The following is a 15,217-nucleotide window of genomic DNA, read 5'->3' on the forward strand; positions in this document are numbered from 1 at the left end:
TAGGGGTAAACAAAACAGAAGTGGTCTCTGCTCTCACAGGGCTTACATTCTTTTGGAAGAAACAGGCAACTGTTGAATGAATAAGTAACTGTATGATGTGTCAGATGGTGATAAGTGCTATGGAGAAAAATAAAGCAAGGAGGACAGAGAGGGAAAGCGCTTGTCATTCTGTGTTAGGTGGTCAGGAAATGCAAAAATGACATTGGGCAGAGGATTGAGGGAAGTGAGGGGGGGAGCCAAGTAGATACTGGGGGCAAAAGCATTCTAGACTGAGAGAACAGCAAGTGCAAAGGCCCCGAGGAGGAGCCTGCTCAGCGTGGTGAAGGGTCAGCAGGGACACCAGGGCTCCTGGGCAGAGTGAACAAGGGAGAGTAGTGGAAAAGGACGGAGGGTGGAGGTGAACCACGGAGGCGCATGTCAATTGTTGCGAGGACTGTCGTTTGTCTCTGGATGAGATGGAGAGCACTGCAGGGCTCTGAGCAGAGAAGTGAGGACCCATTTGAGAGAAGGGCCAGAGGAGGCAGCCAGACCTGCTGTTGCTTTGTCAGCACAAAGATTTCTTGCTTCCGTGGGTTCTGGGTCCTGGACTGGGGAGCCACTGCACAGTGCTCACCCAAGAAGACCTCCCTGGCTGGAACAAGCTTGTGGTGTCTGCTTAGACAGTGAGCAGATGAAATTCCAAAGCACCAGAGCGAGCTTGGAAATTGAACTCCTAGCTTAGCAGAGTAGCTTAATAGAAAAGAGAAGGATGAGTCAGCCACTGAAATCAGGACAGAGGGTCAGGAGGCTGGACGTGCACTGGTCCAGCACACCTGAATTATCCCATGGAAGGCCGGGGCCTGGGCGTTGGGCTTCGTGGGAATGTAGCCTCGCCCCACTCACCCCCTTCTGACATGAGCAGGTCTGGCTCTGGGGGAAGAGGACTTCCCTCCTTCAGATGGGCAGGGATGGGGGGGGGGACGTGGTGGGGCACTGGGAGCATCTGAGGCTGGTAACTCAGGGAGTCCCCCTGCCCTGGAGGTGCTCTGAGAAGGTCCTGCACAGTTTGTTTAATTCCACCACAGTGGCTCCAGTTAGAGATTTTCCTTGACTCATCCTCATTGATTCAGGATTTGAGAATTTCAACCATTTAATCTTGACAGGGTCAAGAAAAAGATCATTGTTCCAATTGTCAACCTCAATGCATTCTTTTTCTTTTTACTGAATGAAACTGCTTAGCCACATTTGTTAGACAGTCTTTAAAAGCTGGTTCATACCCCTTTCCAGAAGTCCTTGAGAGCTGAGGTCTCTCTGAGCATTGGCATGAGGCTGCATGTGAGCTCATTTCATCCTTTCCCTTCCAATCATCAAATGTTGTGTCCTCCACACGAGGGGACTTCCACTTCTTAGAAACGCTTGAAATCACTCCCTTGACCTGCTCTCATTCTCTCCTCATTTTCTCAAAGGTTTTAGAGTGAAAAAAAAGGGAAGACTTTCAGTATTTCATGTTCCTAGTAGAATCATGCCCACCTTGAAGAGAAGACAGAACAATCTTCCACTCAGCAGAGAATCCTGAGTCAGACTCTGAAATCCACAACCAGCAATAGTCTCATTGCTCATACTTCTGGCTTCCCGAGCAACTTAGAAGGTCAACACTTCAGGTCTTGCCAGAGAACTTGACCTTGACCTTTGTCCTCAAGGATTCTGAAAGAACTGGCATTTATAAAGCTTCACGGGGAACCACCTCTCCATACCGCTGGATGCTCTGAATCCTGCCTTGGATCAAGCTGGACCATCAGGAGGTAAGCGGCTTAGACCACTCTACTTGACCCTCCTGCAGAGTTGTCTTCAACAGAGTTGAGTTTTAATACCACCAGCTGTGCCAGCCTCCACCCTGCTCCGTGCCCTGACGTTTGTCAACAAGCTCTCTTGTTCTTTGGCTTTGGAGCCTGGGAAGGAGAGAGGCATATGATTGGGACCTGGACTCTAGTGGTGGATCACATGAGGGTCAAAAGAATGGCAGGTGGGTGTTTTCTATAAGGAACCCAGACCTTTTCTGTCACTCTGAGGTTGGGTGACACTGGGGGTGTCTAGAAGTGGTGATCTTAGCCTGGACTCCAGCTTTTTCCAAATGGCTTCCCTCAGCAGGTCAGTGCTGATCTGTCTTCCAGTAGGATCTGGGGACTGGAACAGTAGAGCAAGAACGTAGTGGACACTTGGGTGACTGTACCTGGTGGCCTGGTTGAGGGTGACCCTGGGATATTTGGAAGGTGAGGACTTGGATTCGTATGGTTAGGGCAAAAAAGTAAATACTACCATGCCATCCCTTAATTCCGAGCTGGTGAGTCAGGAGCCATTGGATTACCTTAGCATCTAGGGTGAAGACACAGCATTGGAGGCAAGGGGCAAGGAGATGGCCTGGGGAAGTCTGGCAGGGCCACCCTGTCCTGTACACTTTGCTTCTGTTTGGAACCAAGTCCCTTCCTGTCCTTTTCATGTCCAATGACTGCCTTCAGCAGGTCGAGGGCTCATTAAGACTCCTCCTCTTAATCCTTCCCTTTCTTGTTTTTTTCCTTTTCTTTTGTTGGCTATTACTCTCACTCATACAATTCATATGAGCTCATGCTTCATCAGAAAAACCACTGTTTTTAGACTTACGTATAATGTTGCACAACAGGGAAACTCTGCTAGCCTCAGTGCAGTTAGTGCCTCGATCTGCGCATTTTATCCTAAACACAGCTATGTGATTATATGGTTCACATCAGTGTCAAGACGCTGTCTTTCCACCCCCTTCTTGAGGGAGGAACTTCCAAACCCAGCCTGCAGTGCAGTGCCTGGTATAAACTAGGTAGACGATAGTTCTGTGGTGAATACTGATCCAATTCTCCTATTAGCCTGAGCTTGTGTGAGGCTAGGCATACAAGATTGTCAATGTGATCCTAAGTATAATATTTACCAGTAGAGACTCAATATATGTGTGAAATATCATGAAGATAACTTCAATTTTCAAAGTATGACTGAATTTTAAAAACTCCTTTAAATGTCTTTATTCTTCATCATTAACTTTCTAAGGGTAAGATGCTGGGTAATACAACACCATTCCTACACATGTGGGGTGTGTATTTATTTCAGGGTGTGTATGAATGCTGCTGGATAGAGTTGAAATTATAGTCCACGTGGTCACCCTTGCCCCTTTGCAGATAAGCATAAGGCTCAGGCAGATCCTAACTGATTTTCAGAATTCTCTGGGTTTTTTCAAAATCAATGGAATTGATCAACTGTAGAAGACAAGTTCAAGTAAGATAAGGGTCATCATTTTTTACCTGAAATATGCAGAATTTAAGGAAGTATTTATGCAACATTTGACTCTTGACGTGGATGATTTTGATTTTCATTGGGCCTGGGTTTGCTCTCATGCTCACCGGAGGCAGGAAGCAATCAGACCATGATGGACACTTTACAAATGTGAAGGTCTCCTGGCCCATATGCAACTCTAGGGGTAGATGTTAGGTGATTAGTGAAGGTAGATTCATTATTTGTGATGAAATTTTATGAATTTGTTTGAAGTCACCAAAGTGGCATCTAAAATTTACACAGCATTAGTTTTTTTTTAAATCAATTATTACTATAAAGGGAATCACTGTATCCAGAGAAATGAGGTCGATTTAAACAAAGCTTTAAGGCTTTTAGTCAGTTGAGCAGACATTATAATTATGAATCCTATGGATCATATTTTTTAAAAAATTGCCTAAACCTGTATTAACTATTGAATATTGGAAGGAGTTGATGTAAATAAAGTGGTACCCATATCCTCTGATGCTGCCTCTTTCATGAAGGCAGGCCTCACTCCCCAGTATTGCCACAAACACTTGCTGGCACTTAATATTTAATGTCTCGAGCTTCAGTTATTGGAGGGGCTGTCTTATTCTAACCTCTACATTGTCTCTTTCTTACTCCCTTTTATAATTCTGTAATATTTAGCCAGTGCTTTCTACGTGGAAGGTCTTCTTGAACTGCATATGGAATCAAATTAAAGTGAATTGAGTACAGGCCTGAGAGTCTCTCACTGACTAGTTGTATCACCAGTCCGGTCTTTCTCTGAGCCTTGGGCTCCTTCTAGCCCTGTGCTTCCTCCCCCTCCAGCATCATCATTTGCTGTCCTGTCCTGGACTTTTTTACCTCTCACCTGCATTATGCTTACTGGAGTCCCATATGGCAGCCCAGACTAAGTGTTTTAATACATTATTTTACTCAATCCTCATAATTTATGAGATGGAGAGCATCAGCCCCACTTTTTCAGCTGATAAAGCTGAGGCTGGAGAGAGACTGAGCGCCATGTCTAAGGCGCTAGTAAACGGCAGAGTCAGCTTCTGAACTTAGGTCTGTGCAGCGTCTGATGTACTCTGGTTGCTCCTGAACATGCCCTTCAGTCAGAATTATTTTGAGAAGCCTCACTCTAAACTAGTAACTCCACCCTCCCCAATGCATTAACACAGAAACAACATTGATAAGTATCAGTAATTGTTGTGGATCTAAGTATTAATACAAGAATCAAGAAAACCTCAGCAAGAGTTGTCGTCATAGTTATCCCAAAGTTAATTACTGGGTAGAAATGTTGAACATTTTGATGTTGCAGTCAGATAGAAGAACACAACCAGCCTTTCCCATGAATGTGCGGAAGGAAACCTGGACTTTATTTCTGGGTCTGCCTCAAGCTTTCTGCATGGCCTCAGAAGTGACTTCAACACTGGTCAGTATCCTGGGGCAAGACAGGAATGCTGACACACAGTGCCTGTTTATTGACTGGTTTGCAAGGACGGGTGACTGAGTGTGTTGGTCAAGGGCTGTAGATGAGAGGAAGTACAATGCTTTGTGTGACGAATTGCACTAAGCCTGGGGCAGTGTGGGGCAGTGGGCAGTGCAGAGATTCTGGAAGGCAGATGCATGTCCTTGTCCTGTCTCCTTATTTCAAAAGGGGGAGAGTGGGGCCGATGCATGGTCACCAGCTCTTCCTGCTCTAAATGCTAACATTCTCCTTGAGCTCCGGGGAACTGTTAATTGCTTTCAGATCCTAGAAACAACTAGCAAAAACGAATTTACTGTCGTTTGGGACAGACGTGGGCCAATGAATCTTTGCTACCCTTTGCCATTCTATAAGCACAATAACATACAGTTATGAAGGAAGCACAGCTCACAGCGAAGACACAGACGAGCTTCAGTTACTTTTCTTGACTTGGTGCACGGTCTTTTAAAACGTCTCACATCCCGCACGCATGTGACTCAGAGTTGCTTTCTTTTCCCGGGTTCAGTCCCTGGGTGAATGGGGGGGTCCTCTTGCACTGCTTTTCCCCAAGGCTGATATACTCTGAACAATATACTCTGAGTATATTGTTCATAAGTTTGCGTTAGGATTGCTTGTGTTGCAGAATCTTTAAGAAATAAAATTAACTGGATTGCTAAGGTTTAAGTTCTACATATTAAACCGGGTGGGTCACCACGGGGCCACAGGAAACTTCAAGGTAAATAGTGGCCTCAGGAGAAAGACCTGGTCGAGTCAAAGCTCCCCCGACCTCTGCCCAGAGCAGACGGTTAATTTTTGCTTTTAGAGCATAACCACCTCTGCCTAGCCTTGCAGCCTGGCGAGCGAGCCAGTGCAAAATCCCTGCCAAGCCGCGGGCCGGGGGAGGCGTCCGCGGCGCGAGCCACCGCGGGAGGAGAAGCCCCGGCTGGCACACCCCGACCCAGCCCGGTCCCTGTCCTCCTGGGGGCCGTGGCGCCCGCTCCTCTCAATGTCTCGGCGCTTTTGGTCGGCCGTGCTGGGAGTAAACTGCCTGCTCTAAAAGCGATTTCAGCCGAAACCCTCCAGCCCGAGGAGGGGGATGAAAAGTGACAAAGAAAGGGGGGGAGCTCCAGAGAGACCCCGGGGGGCGTGAAGCGGCGTCCCCGAGGAGGGGCTCGGCGGGGCGAGCGCAGCCCTGCAGCGCGCGGGGGCGCGCGGGGCCGAGGCCCGGAGCGGGGGCGGCGCCCGGGGGAGGGCAGGCGGGCCGGGCGGCTAGGGGTCCCGCGCCCCGGGAGGGCGGCGGCGGGCCGGGTGCGCCGCCGTGCGCTCCGCCCCGCGCGGGAGCGGGCCGCGCCTCCCCCTGCCGCATGTGCGCGCTGTTGGTGCCCGGCCCTGCTCCTCCTCCGCCCTCCCCTCGCCGCCGTCCCCTCCCCCAGCGGCCCCGAGCGAGCGCGAGCGCCACACAGCCCCGGGCCGCCGCCGCCGAGCGCGCCGAGACGCCGAACAGGTGGCCGGAGGCTGCGGGCGCCGCGGCGGGGAGAGGCGAGGCGAGCCCCGGGCGAGGCGAGGGCGGCCGGGCCGGGCATGCGAGCCGAGCGGCCCCCCGGCGCCGCCGCCTGCCCGCGCCCCTAGCCGCCCGCGCCCGCGCAGCGGCCGCGCCGCGCCCAGCACCCAGCGCCCCGGCCCGGGGCCGCTCCGGCCGCGGTCAGCGAGGGGCGCGGGCCGGCCCGCGGCGGCGGCGGCATGAAAGTGACCGTGTGCTTCGGGAGGACCCGGGTGGTCGTGCCGTGCGGAGACGGCCACATGAAAGTTTTCAGCCTCATCCAGCAAGCGGTGACCCGCTACCGGAAGGCCATCGCCAAGGTGAGGGGCCGGGGGCGCGCGGGGGCGGGAGGGGGAGGCGGGGGAGGAGGAAGAGGAGGAGAGGAGGGAAGGCGCCGGGATCAATATGGCGCTTCCTGGAAGGGGGAGGAGGGAGCCGGAGGGGAGGCGGGGAAAGGGAAAGTGCGGCGGCCCGGCCGGGCCTCGCGGGCGCCCCCCGCCCCGGGCTGCGGGCCGCAAAGTGCCCCGCGCGGGCCGGGCCGGCGGGCAGAGCGCGGCCCCCCAGGCCCCCTCCGGGCCGGTCGCGGCCGCCTCTCCCTCGGGGCTGCGCCGGCTGCAGGCGCCCCCGGAGCTGCCCGAGAGCGGAGCCGAGCCCCGCGCGCCGGGCGCAGCCTGCCGGACGCCTGTCCCCGGGCCGCCCGCTGCCGGCCGTTGAAATCCAGCCCCAGGCCTCGGCCCGCTCCCAGGCCCCGCGGGCGAAGGCTGGGAGAGGGAACTTTTTTGGTAGGAGAAGAGTTTAAGTATTGCACACACGACGGAGAGTGGCCGCGTTTCTGCTCCTTGCAATCACTGCGCCCGGGCGGGGAGAGGGGCGAAGCGAGAGCCCTTTCCTGCCTGCCGTCCGCGGACAGGGGCGGCCCGCACGCTGCGGGGCTGCCGGGTCGGCCACAGTCGGCGGCCCGCGGTCGGGAAGGCAGCCCCCAGGGCCACCCTCCCCCTGGCTCGCGAGCCGCCGTTGCGCGCAGAATCGCGGTGACCAGGAGGCTCCGGTGCGGGACTCCTTCACAAAGCACAGCCCTGGAATCAGTCACTGCATTCAAGTTTTCCGGCGGGGACCTCGGCGTTCACCTATCTTGAACTAGTTCCATATGGTGCCGGGGCTGCCGAGCCAGAGCCTGATCTCGGGGTTGAGTCCCTTTTAATTCGTGGAGTGATAACATTGTCTCCACTTAACTGCATTCCTCTACAATGTGTCAGAAGTGAAAAGCCACTTTGTTAAATTGTTTTATCGGCTGTGTCTGTGTTTGACAACAGCCCACGCCTCCGAAGTTTCTCTGGAGCACCTGAGGATATTTCCTTTGCGGTGGAGTACCGTTTGGTGGAAAGCACGTTCACGTGTTAGTTTCCCATTCCTGACCGTGGAGCGGCCTGGCCCCTGCGGGCTTTGGGGCAGCAGCTGAGGGGGACCGCGGCTTTGTCAGCCTGACTGAGTGTAGACAGAGTGCTCTGGTGGCCTCCAAGTCTCTCTGAAATTAAGAAAAACCTCCTTACACTATTGTTTTGTTTTTAGTATATATTGAGAAAAAATAGCATAAATCTGGCCTTTTAAGATGATCAGGGGGACTTTAAGGAACCTGACACAAGGATGGAAGATGTTGACTTTATGTAACAGCTCTAAAATGTTTCTTACAGTTGGTTGAACTCATTGAAAATCAAATAAAATTAATGGAAATTGGGCACCTCTTTATCTTGCAACGCTGACAAGGAGGAGGAAAAACCCTCTACGCTTACATTTAGCATTTTAAAGAATTGTTTGTGAATGACAGTTTATGATCTGAACGTTCTAAAGCACTAAGCAGGTTGCACATGTACTCTGGAAACCAACAAAACAAGTCGGGAGAGGAAAGAGAAATACAGTAATATAGACTCTGCAGTGTGCCTAGATTACTGAATCGGGAGAGGTGATGGACATTTTCTTTCGTTTTACTAATTTTACCTGCTTAAAATTAGTCACATTTCATTATGCACACACAATGGACATTGGTTGGATAGCCTGTTTTGGAGATTCAAATGTGGTTGTGTGATTGACTGTCACTCATTCGTTCTACAGAAATTCTTAATCATTTACTATGTCCAAAGCATTCTTCTGGGTGCTGGACATCTAGGGGACCCTCTGTCTGGCTGCTTTGTGGAAATTGGAATGTAAGAGTCTAGGAACGAGGCTCCATGGTCCTCTGAGGGGACTGGCATGTTGTGGCGCAGTGAGGAGAAGAGGATGCTTCTGAGATGTTGGATGGGTGGAGTTAAGAGTCTTGGTGATAGATCTGGACCTTATTTTTAAATATTAGGGGTGGTGGTTTCACACTGACCTGGGAGCACAGAAAAGGGAGTGCAGTTTTCTTAAGAGAGTCTGAGAAGGCACCCCAAAGAGAAGGGGCGTGTGAGCTGAGATCTGAAAGGTAAGTATGAGGTTACCAGGTGGAGAAGGAAGTGGGGGATGGTAATTCTCAGAGAGTGGTAGTAGCATTGGAATTGGATACAAATGAGAGGGAGAAGTCAGGCATGATTCATGGGGTTCCGAAATTGATTAAATGTTTTTTAAGTTCAACTGGAAGTTCAGGGGGTGAATTTTAAGATGGGCTGTGCAATGTGCAAAGACGCATCATTGGACCTCAAGACTGGTGACTCTCAAATGTTGCAAGAGCCTGAGTATCTTCTAGGTCCACTTGTAATTTTTCCTCTTAAATTGTTAGGTATTGGTAAAGATGAAACTTTAGACTTTCTCTCCATTTCTCCCACCCTCTTTAAAATAATTATGAAGCAAACACATATTAACACTTGTAACTTCTGTTCTTTTATTTTTTTATCCCTTATTGTTTAATGGAACAAGATAAATTTTGCGTGAAGAATTGGGTAGCTGGGTAGCTGTGGAGTGGCGTGCAGGTTGCTAGGTGACGTGTGGCATGACAAGCTCCCATCTGGTGGGGAAAAATGTGGGAAGATCATGTTTATGGCTTTGTATAAAAACCAATTAATTCAAAAAATAAAAAAAGAAAGGAAAAGAGAAAGAAAGACCCCAAGACACTAAGGTTTTCTTTGCAGTAAGCATTTTGTGGTGTGGTGAGGCTAAGTTTTTGACGTGATATTTGAGCTGTTTTCAGGTTAAATCAATTTTTCTGGACAGCGGAGTGACGTGACTTAATACCAGAAATGTCCTCAATAAGCAGATAGCTAAAGGCTTACACTTAGTCATAGCATTTTTTTCCTCTAATGAAAAAATGTTTTCTTTGTACGATCACGGATGAGTGAAAATGTCCTGGCTGTTCGTCCCATCCACACATGCTGGCGCAGACCCTCTGAGGAGGGTGCTTGCATGGACATGGAGAACCGGGTTACATGCACGTTTCTCGGGTGCTTGCGGTCGGAGGACTGCCCGCCTGTGTGTGTGTCTGTTGCTCTTCTGCCTGCGGCCTGACTCATCCGCCATTCCTGATGGACGCAGGGTGCAGAGCACTAACTGCAATGACTTTTTAGTTTGGTGCCCTTGGTTTCTGAGGTTTTTTCATTTTTTTCCTGGCCACTCCTTAATTTTGAGTGAATCAAGGCTGGCCCTGAGGCTTCCTGTTTTTCCTGCGGTGTATCCAAACTCTGGTTAGGAGAAAGATGAGAAAATCTCCATGCTTGTTTTTAAAAAAGTGATGTTCTTTGAAGGGCTGCTGTGTACAAAATGTCGTGGTCTCTGGAGAAATATAAGACTAAATTCTTGCACTCAAGAAGAATATAACCTAGGAGACAGGATGAGTATATAAAACTATAACAGTAGGTGGTAGCATTAATTGGCAGCAGGATGGTACAGACAGTGATTGCTCCTGGATTCCAGAGATGTGAGGGGTTATTGTGGCATGGGGGTAGGCGGTCCTATTTAGTCACTAGGGTTTGTATTGGGCTTAGTGAGTGGGAAGGCTGGCCTTGATTTAGGGCAGTGCTCTCTAACTGGGTAGTGAGTGTCCTCACAAAGCACCTGCCTGGCCGAGGTGTTCTGGTTCTGTGTGTCTGCAGTGGGGTCCTGGCGTGTGAATCTGGAGAGTGCCTGCTGCCCTCCTGAGAAGTGGGAGGAGGGCGTCCTGGGGAGGGGAACAGTGTCAACTCAGGCATCCAGGGCTGGTTTGGCTCCTGCAGAGCGCTCCTGTCAGATGGTGGGTTAGGATCAAGCTGAAGAGGACTCTGCAGGCCAGGGCAGGATTCTTGGACTTCGTGCAACTTGATGTATGGGCAGGACGGGGCTCTTTGGGCAGGGCAGCAACAGGACAAGCGGTCCTCTGGGAGGGTGTCTGGAACAGCTGTTTGGATGGGATCCGCCTTCCGTCTAAAGGAATCTGCCGGTTGCTGAGTAATGGAAAGAGGAAGAAGGGGCTGAAGGAGAATGTTCGGGAGGGCTGTTGCTGGACCCTCTCACCTCGCTGCTGCCCCAGTGGCCCTCTCTGGGGGAGGATGAGCTTGGGGTTGGGTTTGGATACCTTGGTTTGTTTGCTTGTTTGTTTGGGCAAACCGACCCTACAGACACTCATTTTCCTCATCTCTGGAGGGGCGACTCCCTTGCAGGGTTAGCGTGAGTAGGACTGGACAGGACGATGATGTGAACTCATCAGTGCTGGGTCAGAATCACTCATAGGTTTTATTCTCCAAACAGTTTCGCTTGCAGGGAAACTTAACCAAGTCTCCTTCTACTCATGTTTGGTTCTTGCTCTTAGCTTCAGGAGGCAGCGTGTGATTTAGTTAAAGAATAGGCAAAAGTGTTAATATTGGCCTAAGCAGCACCGCAGTTGGAAGGGCAAATCGTGTGCACGCGTGTGTGAGGCAGGGCGTGTAAGCGGCTGCTGTCGGCTCTTTTCTGGGTTGATGATCTGGGCCTCTGGTTTTTGGGCCACCACTTCTGTCCCGCAAGCGTGGAAGCCTTAGAGTTATTTAATAGCAACTTGTTATTTAAAAAGACATAACAACTTGAGTTTATGGACATTCACTTTTGAAAATGTACCTTCCATGTGTGGGGAGAGGAGGACTGTTGATTACCAAAATCATATAAATCATGGTTTTAATGAAAAATCTTGTGATTGGTGTGAGATTTTTCTGTGAATAGATGTGTAACTGCATGTTGTTACACATTTACAAGTTTTTAATCGAAACTTTTAGGAAAATAGTTATATTGTTGCAGAGCTTGAATGACAATAGAGGCCAGCATAAAAATAGTGAAATGAAATAAATTTTATTTCATTAGCATTTTCTATTTTCCCTCCCAAAAAGGAACAGGAGACAAAACGTGTTTGAAAGGCTGCTCGTTCTAAGATAGAAATCTCATTGTGCTTTTCTGCATAAGTCCCCCTGCCCCCACTGCTCCCAGAGCCCCAGCCCTGCTCCTCAGCAGGCCTGTCCCTTGCAGGACCCCTCCCGCCTCCAGACTGTCCCACCCGTGACTCCACCCACTTGGACTTGCTTGCACTTTCCTGTCTTTGCTCTGGCCTTTTCTGTTTCTTCTGCCTGGGACGCATGTTTCCTCCACTTCTGCTTGTCCATTGAGCCTCACCTTACACAACCATCGGTGGGAGGCTGGCCCTGCATCCCCAGGCTGTTTGAGGGCCTCCCGCTTCGTGCTTCTCTCGGGACTTCCCGCCACTCCTGTACTGACCTGGGTGAATGTGCTTTACTCTGGATGCTTCAGTGTGTTTGTCTACGGGACCGACTGTGCCCCTTCTCCCTCCAGGAGAAATGCTTGAGCATGATGGCCCTCCCTCAGTCTTACTCGTGTAGCCCATATCTGCCACATGGTAGTCTTGGAGGTTGAGTAATTTCAAAGTAGAGAATAAATACATCCACATACTCTTACACAAAAAGTCCACTTTTACTTAGAAGACTATTACCAGCACTTGCTCATTTTAAGGACTTCAAGGATTCCTGTGTTTGGCATCTTGGCACAAAGAGATTGTAACTGAAACTAAGATTTAGTGTGATTTGGAGTCCCTGGAAGTTATTCTTTTGTGTCAGCTGTTTTGAAGGAGCTCAGTCTGTTTTTCAGACCAAGCAGAGGATAGTCCCGGGGTTTGCATTGGGCCTGGTTCAAGGCAGGTGGCCAGGGCAGCGTGGGAATTTGGCCGGAAACACACCTGTGCTTGGTCTGGCGCCTCTAACTCTGTCACTTGGGATCCTCAGGAAAGTGCCAGGAGTAAACAGAAATGTTTAGGATCTGCGATTCACAGAGGGAGTCTGGCTGATGTGAAGTGCTGCTTGGCTCTTAGTGGACGCGGGTGAGCTGGTCAGGGGGTAACACTTCGAGTCCGGCTCGTCCCGCTAACCCCAACAGCCCTCCCTCTGTCCTGGGAGGTTCTGCAGAGCTGCACGCAGGTTGGTGGTGACACACATGCAACGGGTGATCAGAGCCCTCTGCAGTTTTCCAAGGATGGACAGAAATATGTGACATTGGTCCAGGGGCTTTCCACAGGTCATCTTTCCCAGGGTGAATGGCAGGTTAGGCCACACGGTGTGCTCTCCTCCTGTGTGGCGACTCACCTAACAGTCCTATCTGGGACCAAGGTCAATGCAGGAGAGCAGGGAAAATTTTCCCTGTTTTCAATATCTTTTCTGTTTCACATGGAAACTAGAAAAACAAATCTTTATGAAAAGAAATGGAGAATTCAGTGAACATAGTAGAAAGGTAATTATTTTTCTCTTTTAGCCATTATTTTATTCTATTTAAAACTTTTTCCACTCGGAAGGCTTCTGTAAAAATGACTTTCCTTCCTAGCTCTGTGTCTTCTTGTGTCCGGATTGCTACCTTTAGGTGGTTTATGCCATTAAATATTTCTTTCGCTTATTCTTTTTCCCTCCATCAACTGATATTGGAACCCAGAAATAAAATTTCAAGCTCCATATGCAAATGACTTGAAATGTCAATTATTTATTTTTTCTTAAAAATAGACTATAAAATAAAAAGAAGTGAAAACATGTGTGTACACAAAAAGCATGTACATGAATGTTCATAGCACCATCATTCAATACTCACAAATGGAGACAACCCAAATGTCCATCAATTGGACAAAATATGGTATATCCATCTATTAGAATATTATTCAGCTATAAAAAGAGATGAAGTACTGATAGACACCACAACCCAGATGAACCTTGAAACATTATGCATCGTGAAGAAAGCCAGTCATGAAAGCCCACATATTGTATGTTTCCATGTATGTGAAATGACCAGAATAGGCAAATCTGTAGCTACAGAAAGTAGAGTAGTGGCTGCCCAGGCTGGGGGGTCAGGGGAATGGAGAGTGACTGCTAATGGCTATAGGGTTTATTTTGGAGGTGATGAAATGTTCTAAATTTAGGTAGTGGTGATGGTTGTATGACTCTGAATATACTAAAAGTTATTGAATTATACACTTTAAGTGGGTGAATTTTATGGTATATGGTTATATCTCAACAAAGATGCTAAAAAAATAGACCACACAAGCCACTATGAACAAAGCTCCATTTTATTGTTCTGAAAGTCCCATTAAACATGCATTTCTGTATCAGAGATGCTCAGAAACCTGAAGTGAAAACTGTTTTTAGTAGTTTTCCACCTGGTGTGTAAACCCCGCTTTCTCGGCCTGCCTGCTCTATCCCGTTGCTCTCTAGTAAGCTCTTGACTCCTGGGCCTCCGAGTCCCTTGGCCTCTCCTAGTCATCCCCTGCCCTCTTAGAGGCTCCTCAGCTGCTCACCTGTTCTCCCTCAGCCGGCGAATCCTTCCCGCCCAGCTCACTAGCTGCCTTTGCTGAATGAAAGTTGATTAGGATGCCCCAAAGATGTCCGTAATGGAAGAGCTTTTCCAGTTTTGGGGTTTGTTCCTCAGTATTTTTGAGCTTTGGCCAGTCTCACAAATTCTGTGAGCCTTAGGTTTCCCATTGTCATCCTCCCGTGTTCACACATTCCCGGCTGAGCACTTGCTGTCAGTCTGCTGAGCTACAAGACACTCCTGCTCTGCCGGGTTGGTTATGGTGCTCGTGGGACTGTGCAGCATGAGTGATGTCCGGTGCCTCTTCAGAGGAGCAGACGGGTACAGAATCTCTTGCTCCACCCACCCTCCTGTGAGAATATCCTGCCTCCCTTTCTTTGAAATGATGGGGCCTATCCCCCAGGTCAAACACGTGCTGCTGAGATGTGCCTGGAGTGTCCTTCAGAATTCCTTCCCGTCTCAAGATAAGTATCTTTTAAGATAAATTACATGCTCCCAAGTGAGTTAATAACACTGTTCCCTTTGTGAAGTATAATTAAATATGTGATACTACGTGATACTAAATGTATGATATGTGTAGACGTATACATACACATCTCTTCATGAAATTGGTATTTTTATGGTGGTATAAGATTTAAGTGGTTTTAGAGATGACAGATCAATATTATTTCTTCCACTTTTGATGTTCTTTCATATTCTGACATGGTAAGACAATTTTTTGGAACTCAGAGTTATTTTTTCTGGTGTATGGGTTTTTCTTGTTCTTAGTGTTTGCATCATATCCCTTTCGATTAGAAAACTAATCTATGTTACAGGGTTTGTATTTCTGAATAGGCTTCTTTGAGATATTCTGCAATAAAAATCAATGTTTCCTTCTCTAACACTTCAGAAAAAACTCCCTATGTCTCAAAAACCTAAAATTGCTAAATATTAAAAATATGTTGTATTAACAGATTAAAAACACAAAGAGGAAAGTGCCATTTTTGGGTAGGTAGTTGATATGAGAATGGGTTTTTTGTTCTATTTCTTGTAAGTATACAATAAAAACTGGAAATTTTTTAATGTCTGTGTTTTCTTTTCTAAATCTAGTATTAAATCCAGAATTAAGAAGTAAGCAGTTTACCAGGGAATACACTTTCTTACCCCAC

The 15,217-nt window shown here is 48.6% G+C and overlaps 1 protein-coding gene across 19 annotated transcripts in view; it reads left to right on the forward strand.

Moving 5' to 3' along the window:
* Positions 1-6,377: 6,377 nt before the first annotated feature.
* Positions 6,378-15,217, forward strand: part of PARD3 (par-3 family cell polarity regulator) — a 614,383-nt gene continuing 605,543 nt past the window's right edge. For 8 of the 19 annotated variants that reach the window (XM_070601649.1, XM_070601656.1, XM_070601667.1 and 5 more), the window contains exon 1: positions 6,380-6,622. In XM_070601649.1, coding sequence (XP_070457750.1) covers positions 6,503-6,622 — 120 coding nt within the window. In that variant the 5' untranslated portion in view covers positions 6,380-6,502. Of the gene's footprint in view, positions 6,623-15,217 lie in introns of all 19 variants that reach the window. The other 11 variants (XM_070601668.1, XM_070601677.1, XM_070601671.1 and 8 more) reach the window with 4 other exon arrangements.

Source organism: Equus przewalskii, chromosome 30 (assembly GCF_037783145.1).
Source record: "Equus przewalskii isolate Varuska chromosome 30, EquPr2, whole genome shotgun sequence".
Classification (NCBI taxonomy): domain Eukaryota; kingdom Metazoa; phylum Chordata; class Mammalia; order Perissodactyla; family Equidae; genus Equus; species Equus przewalskii.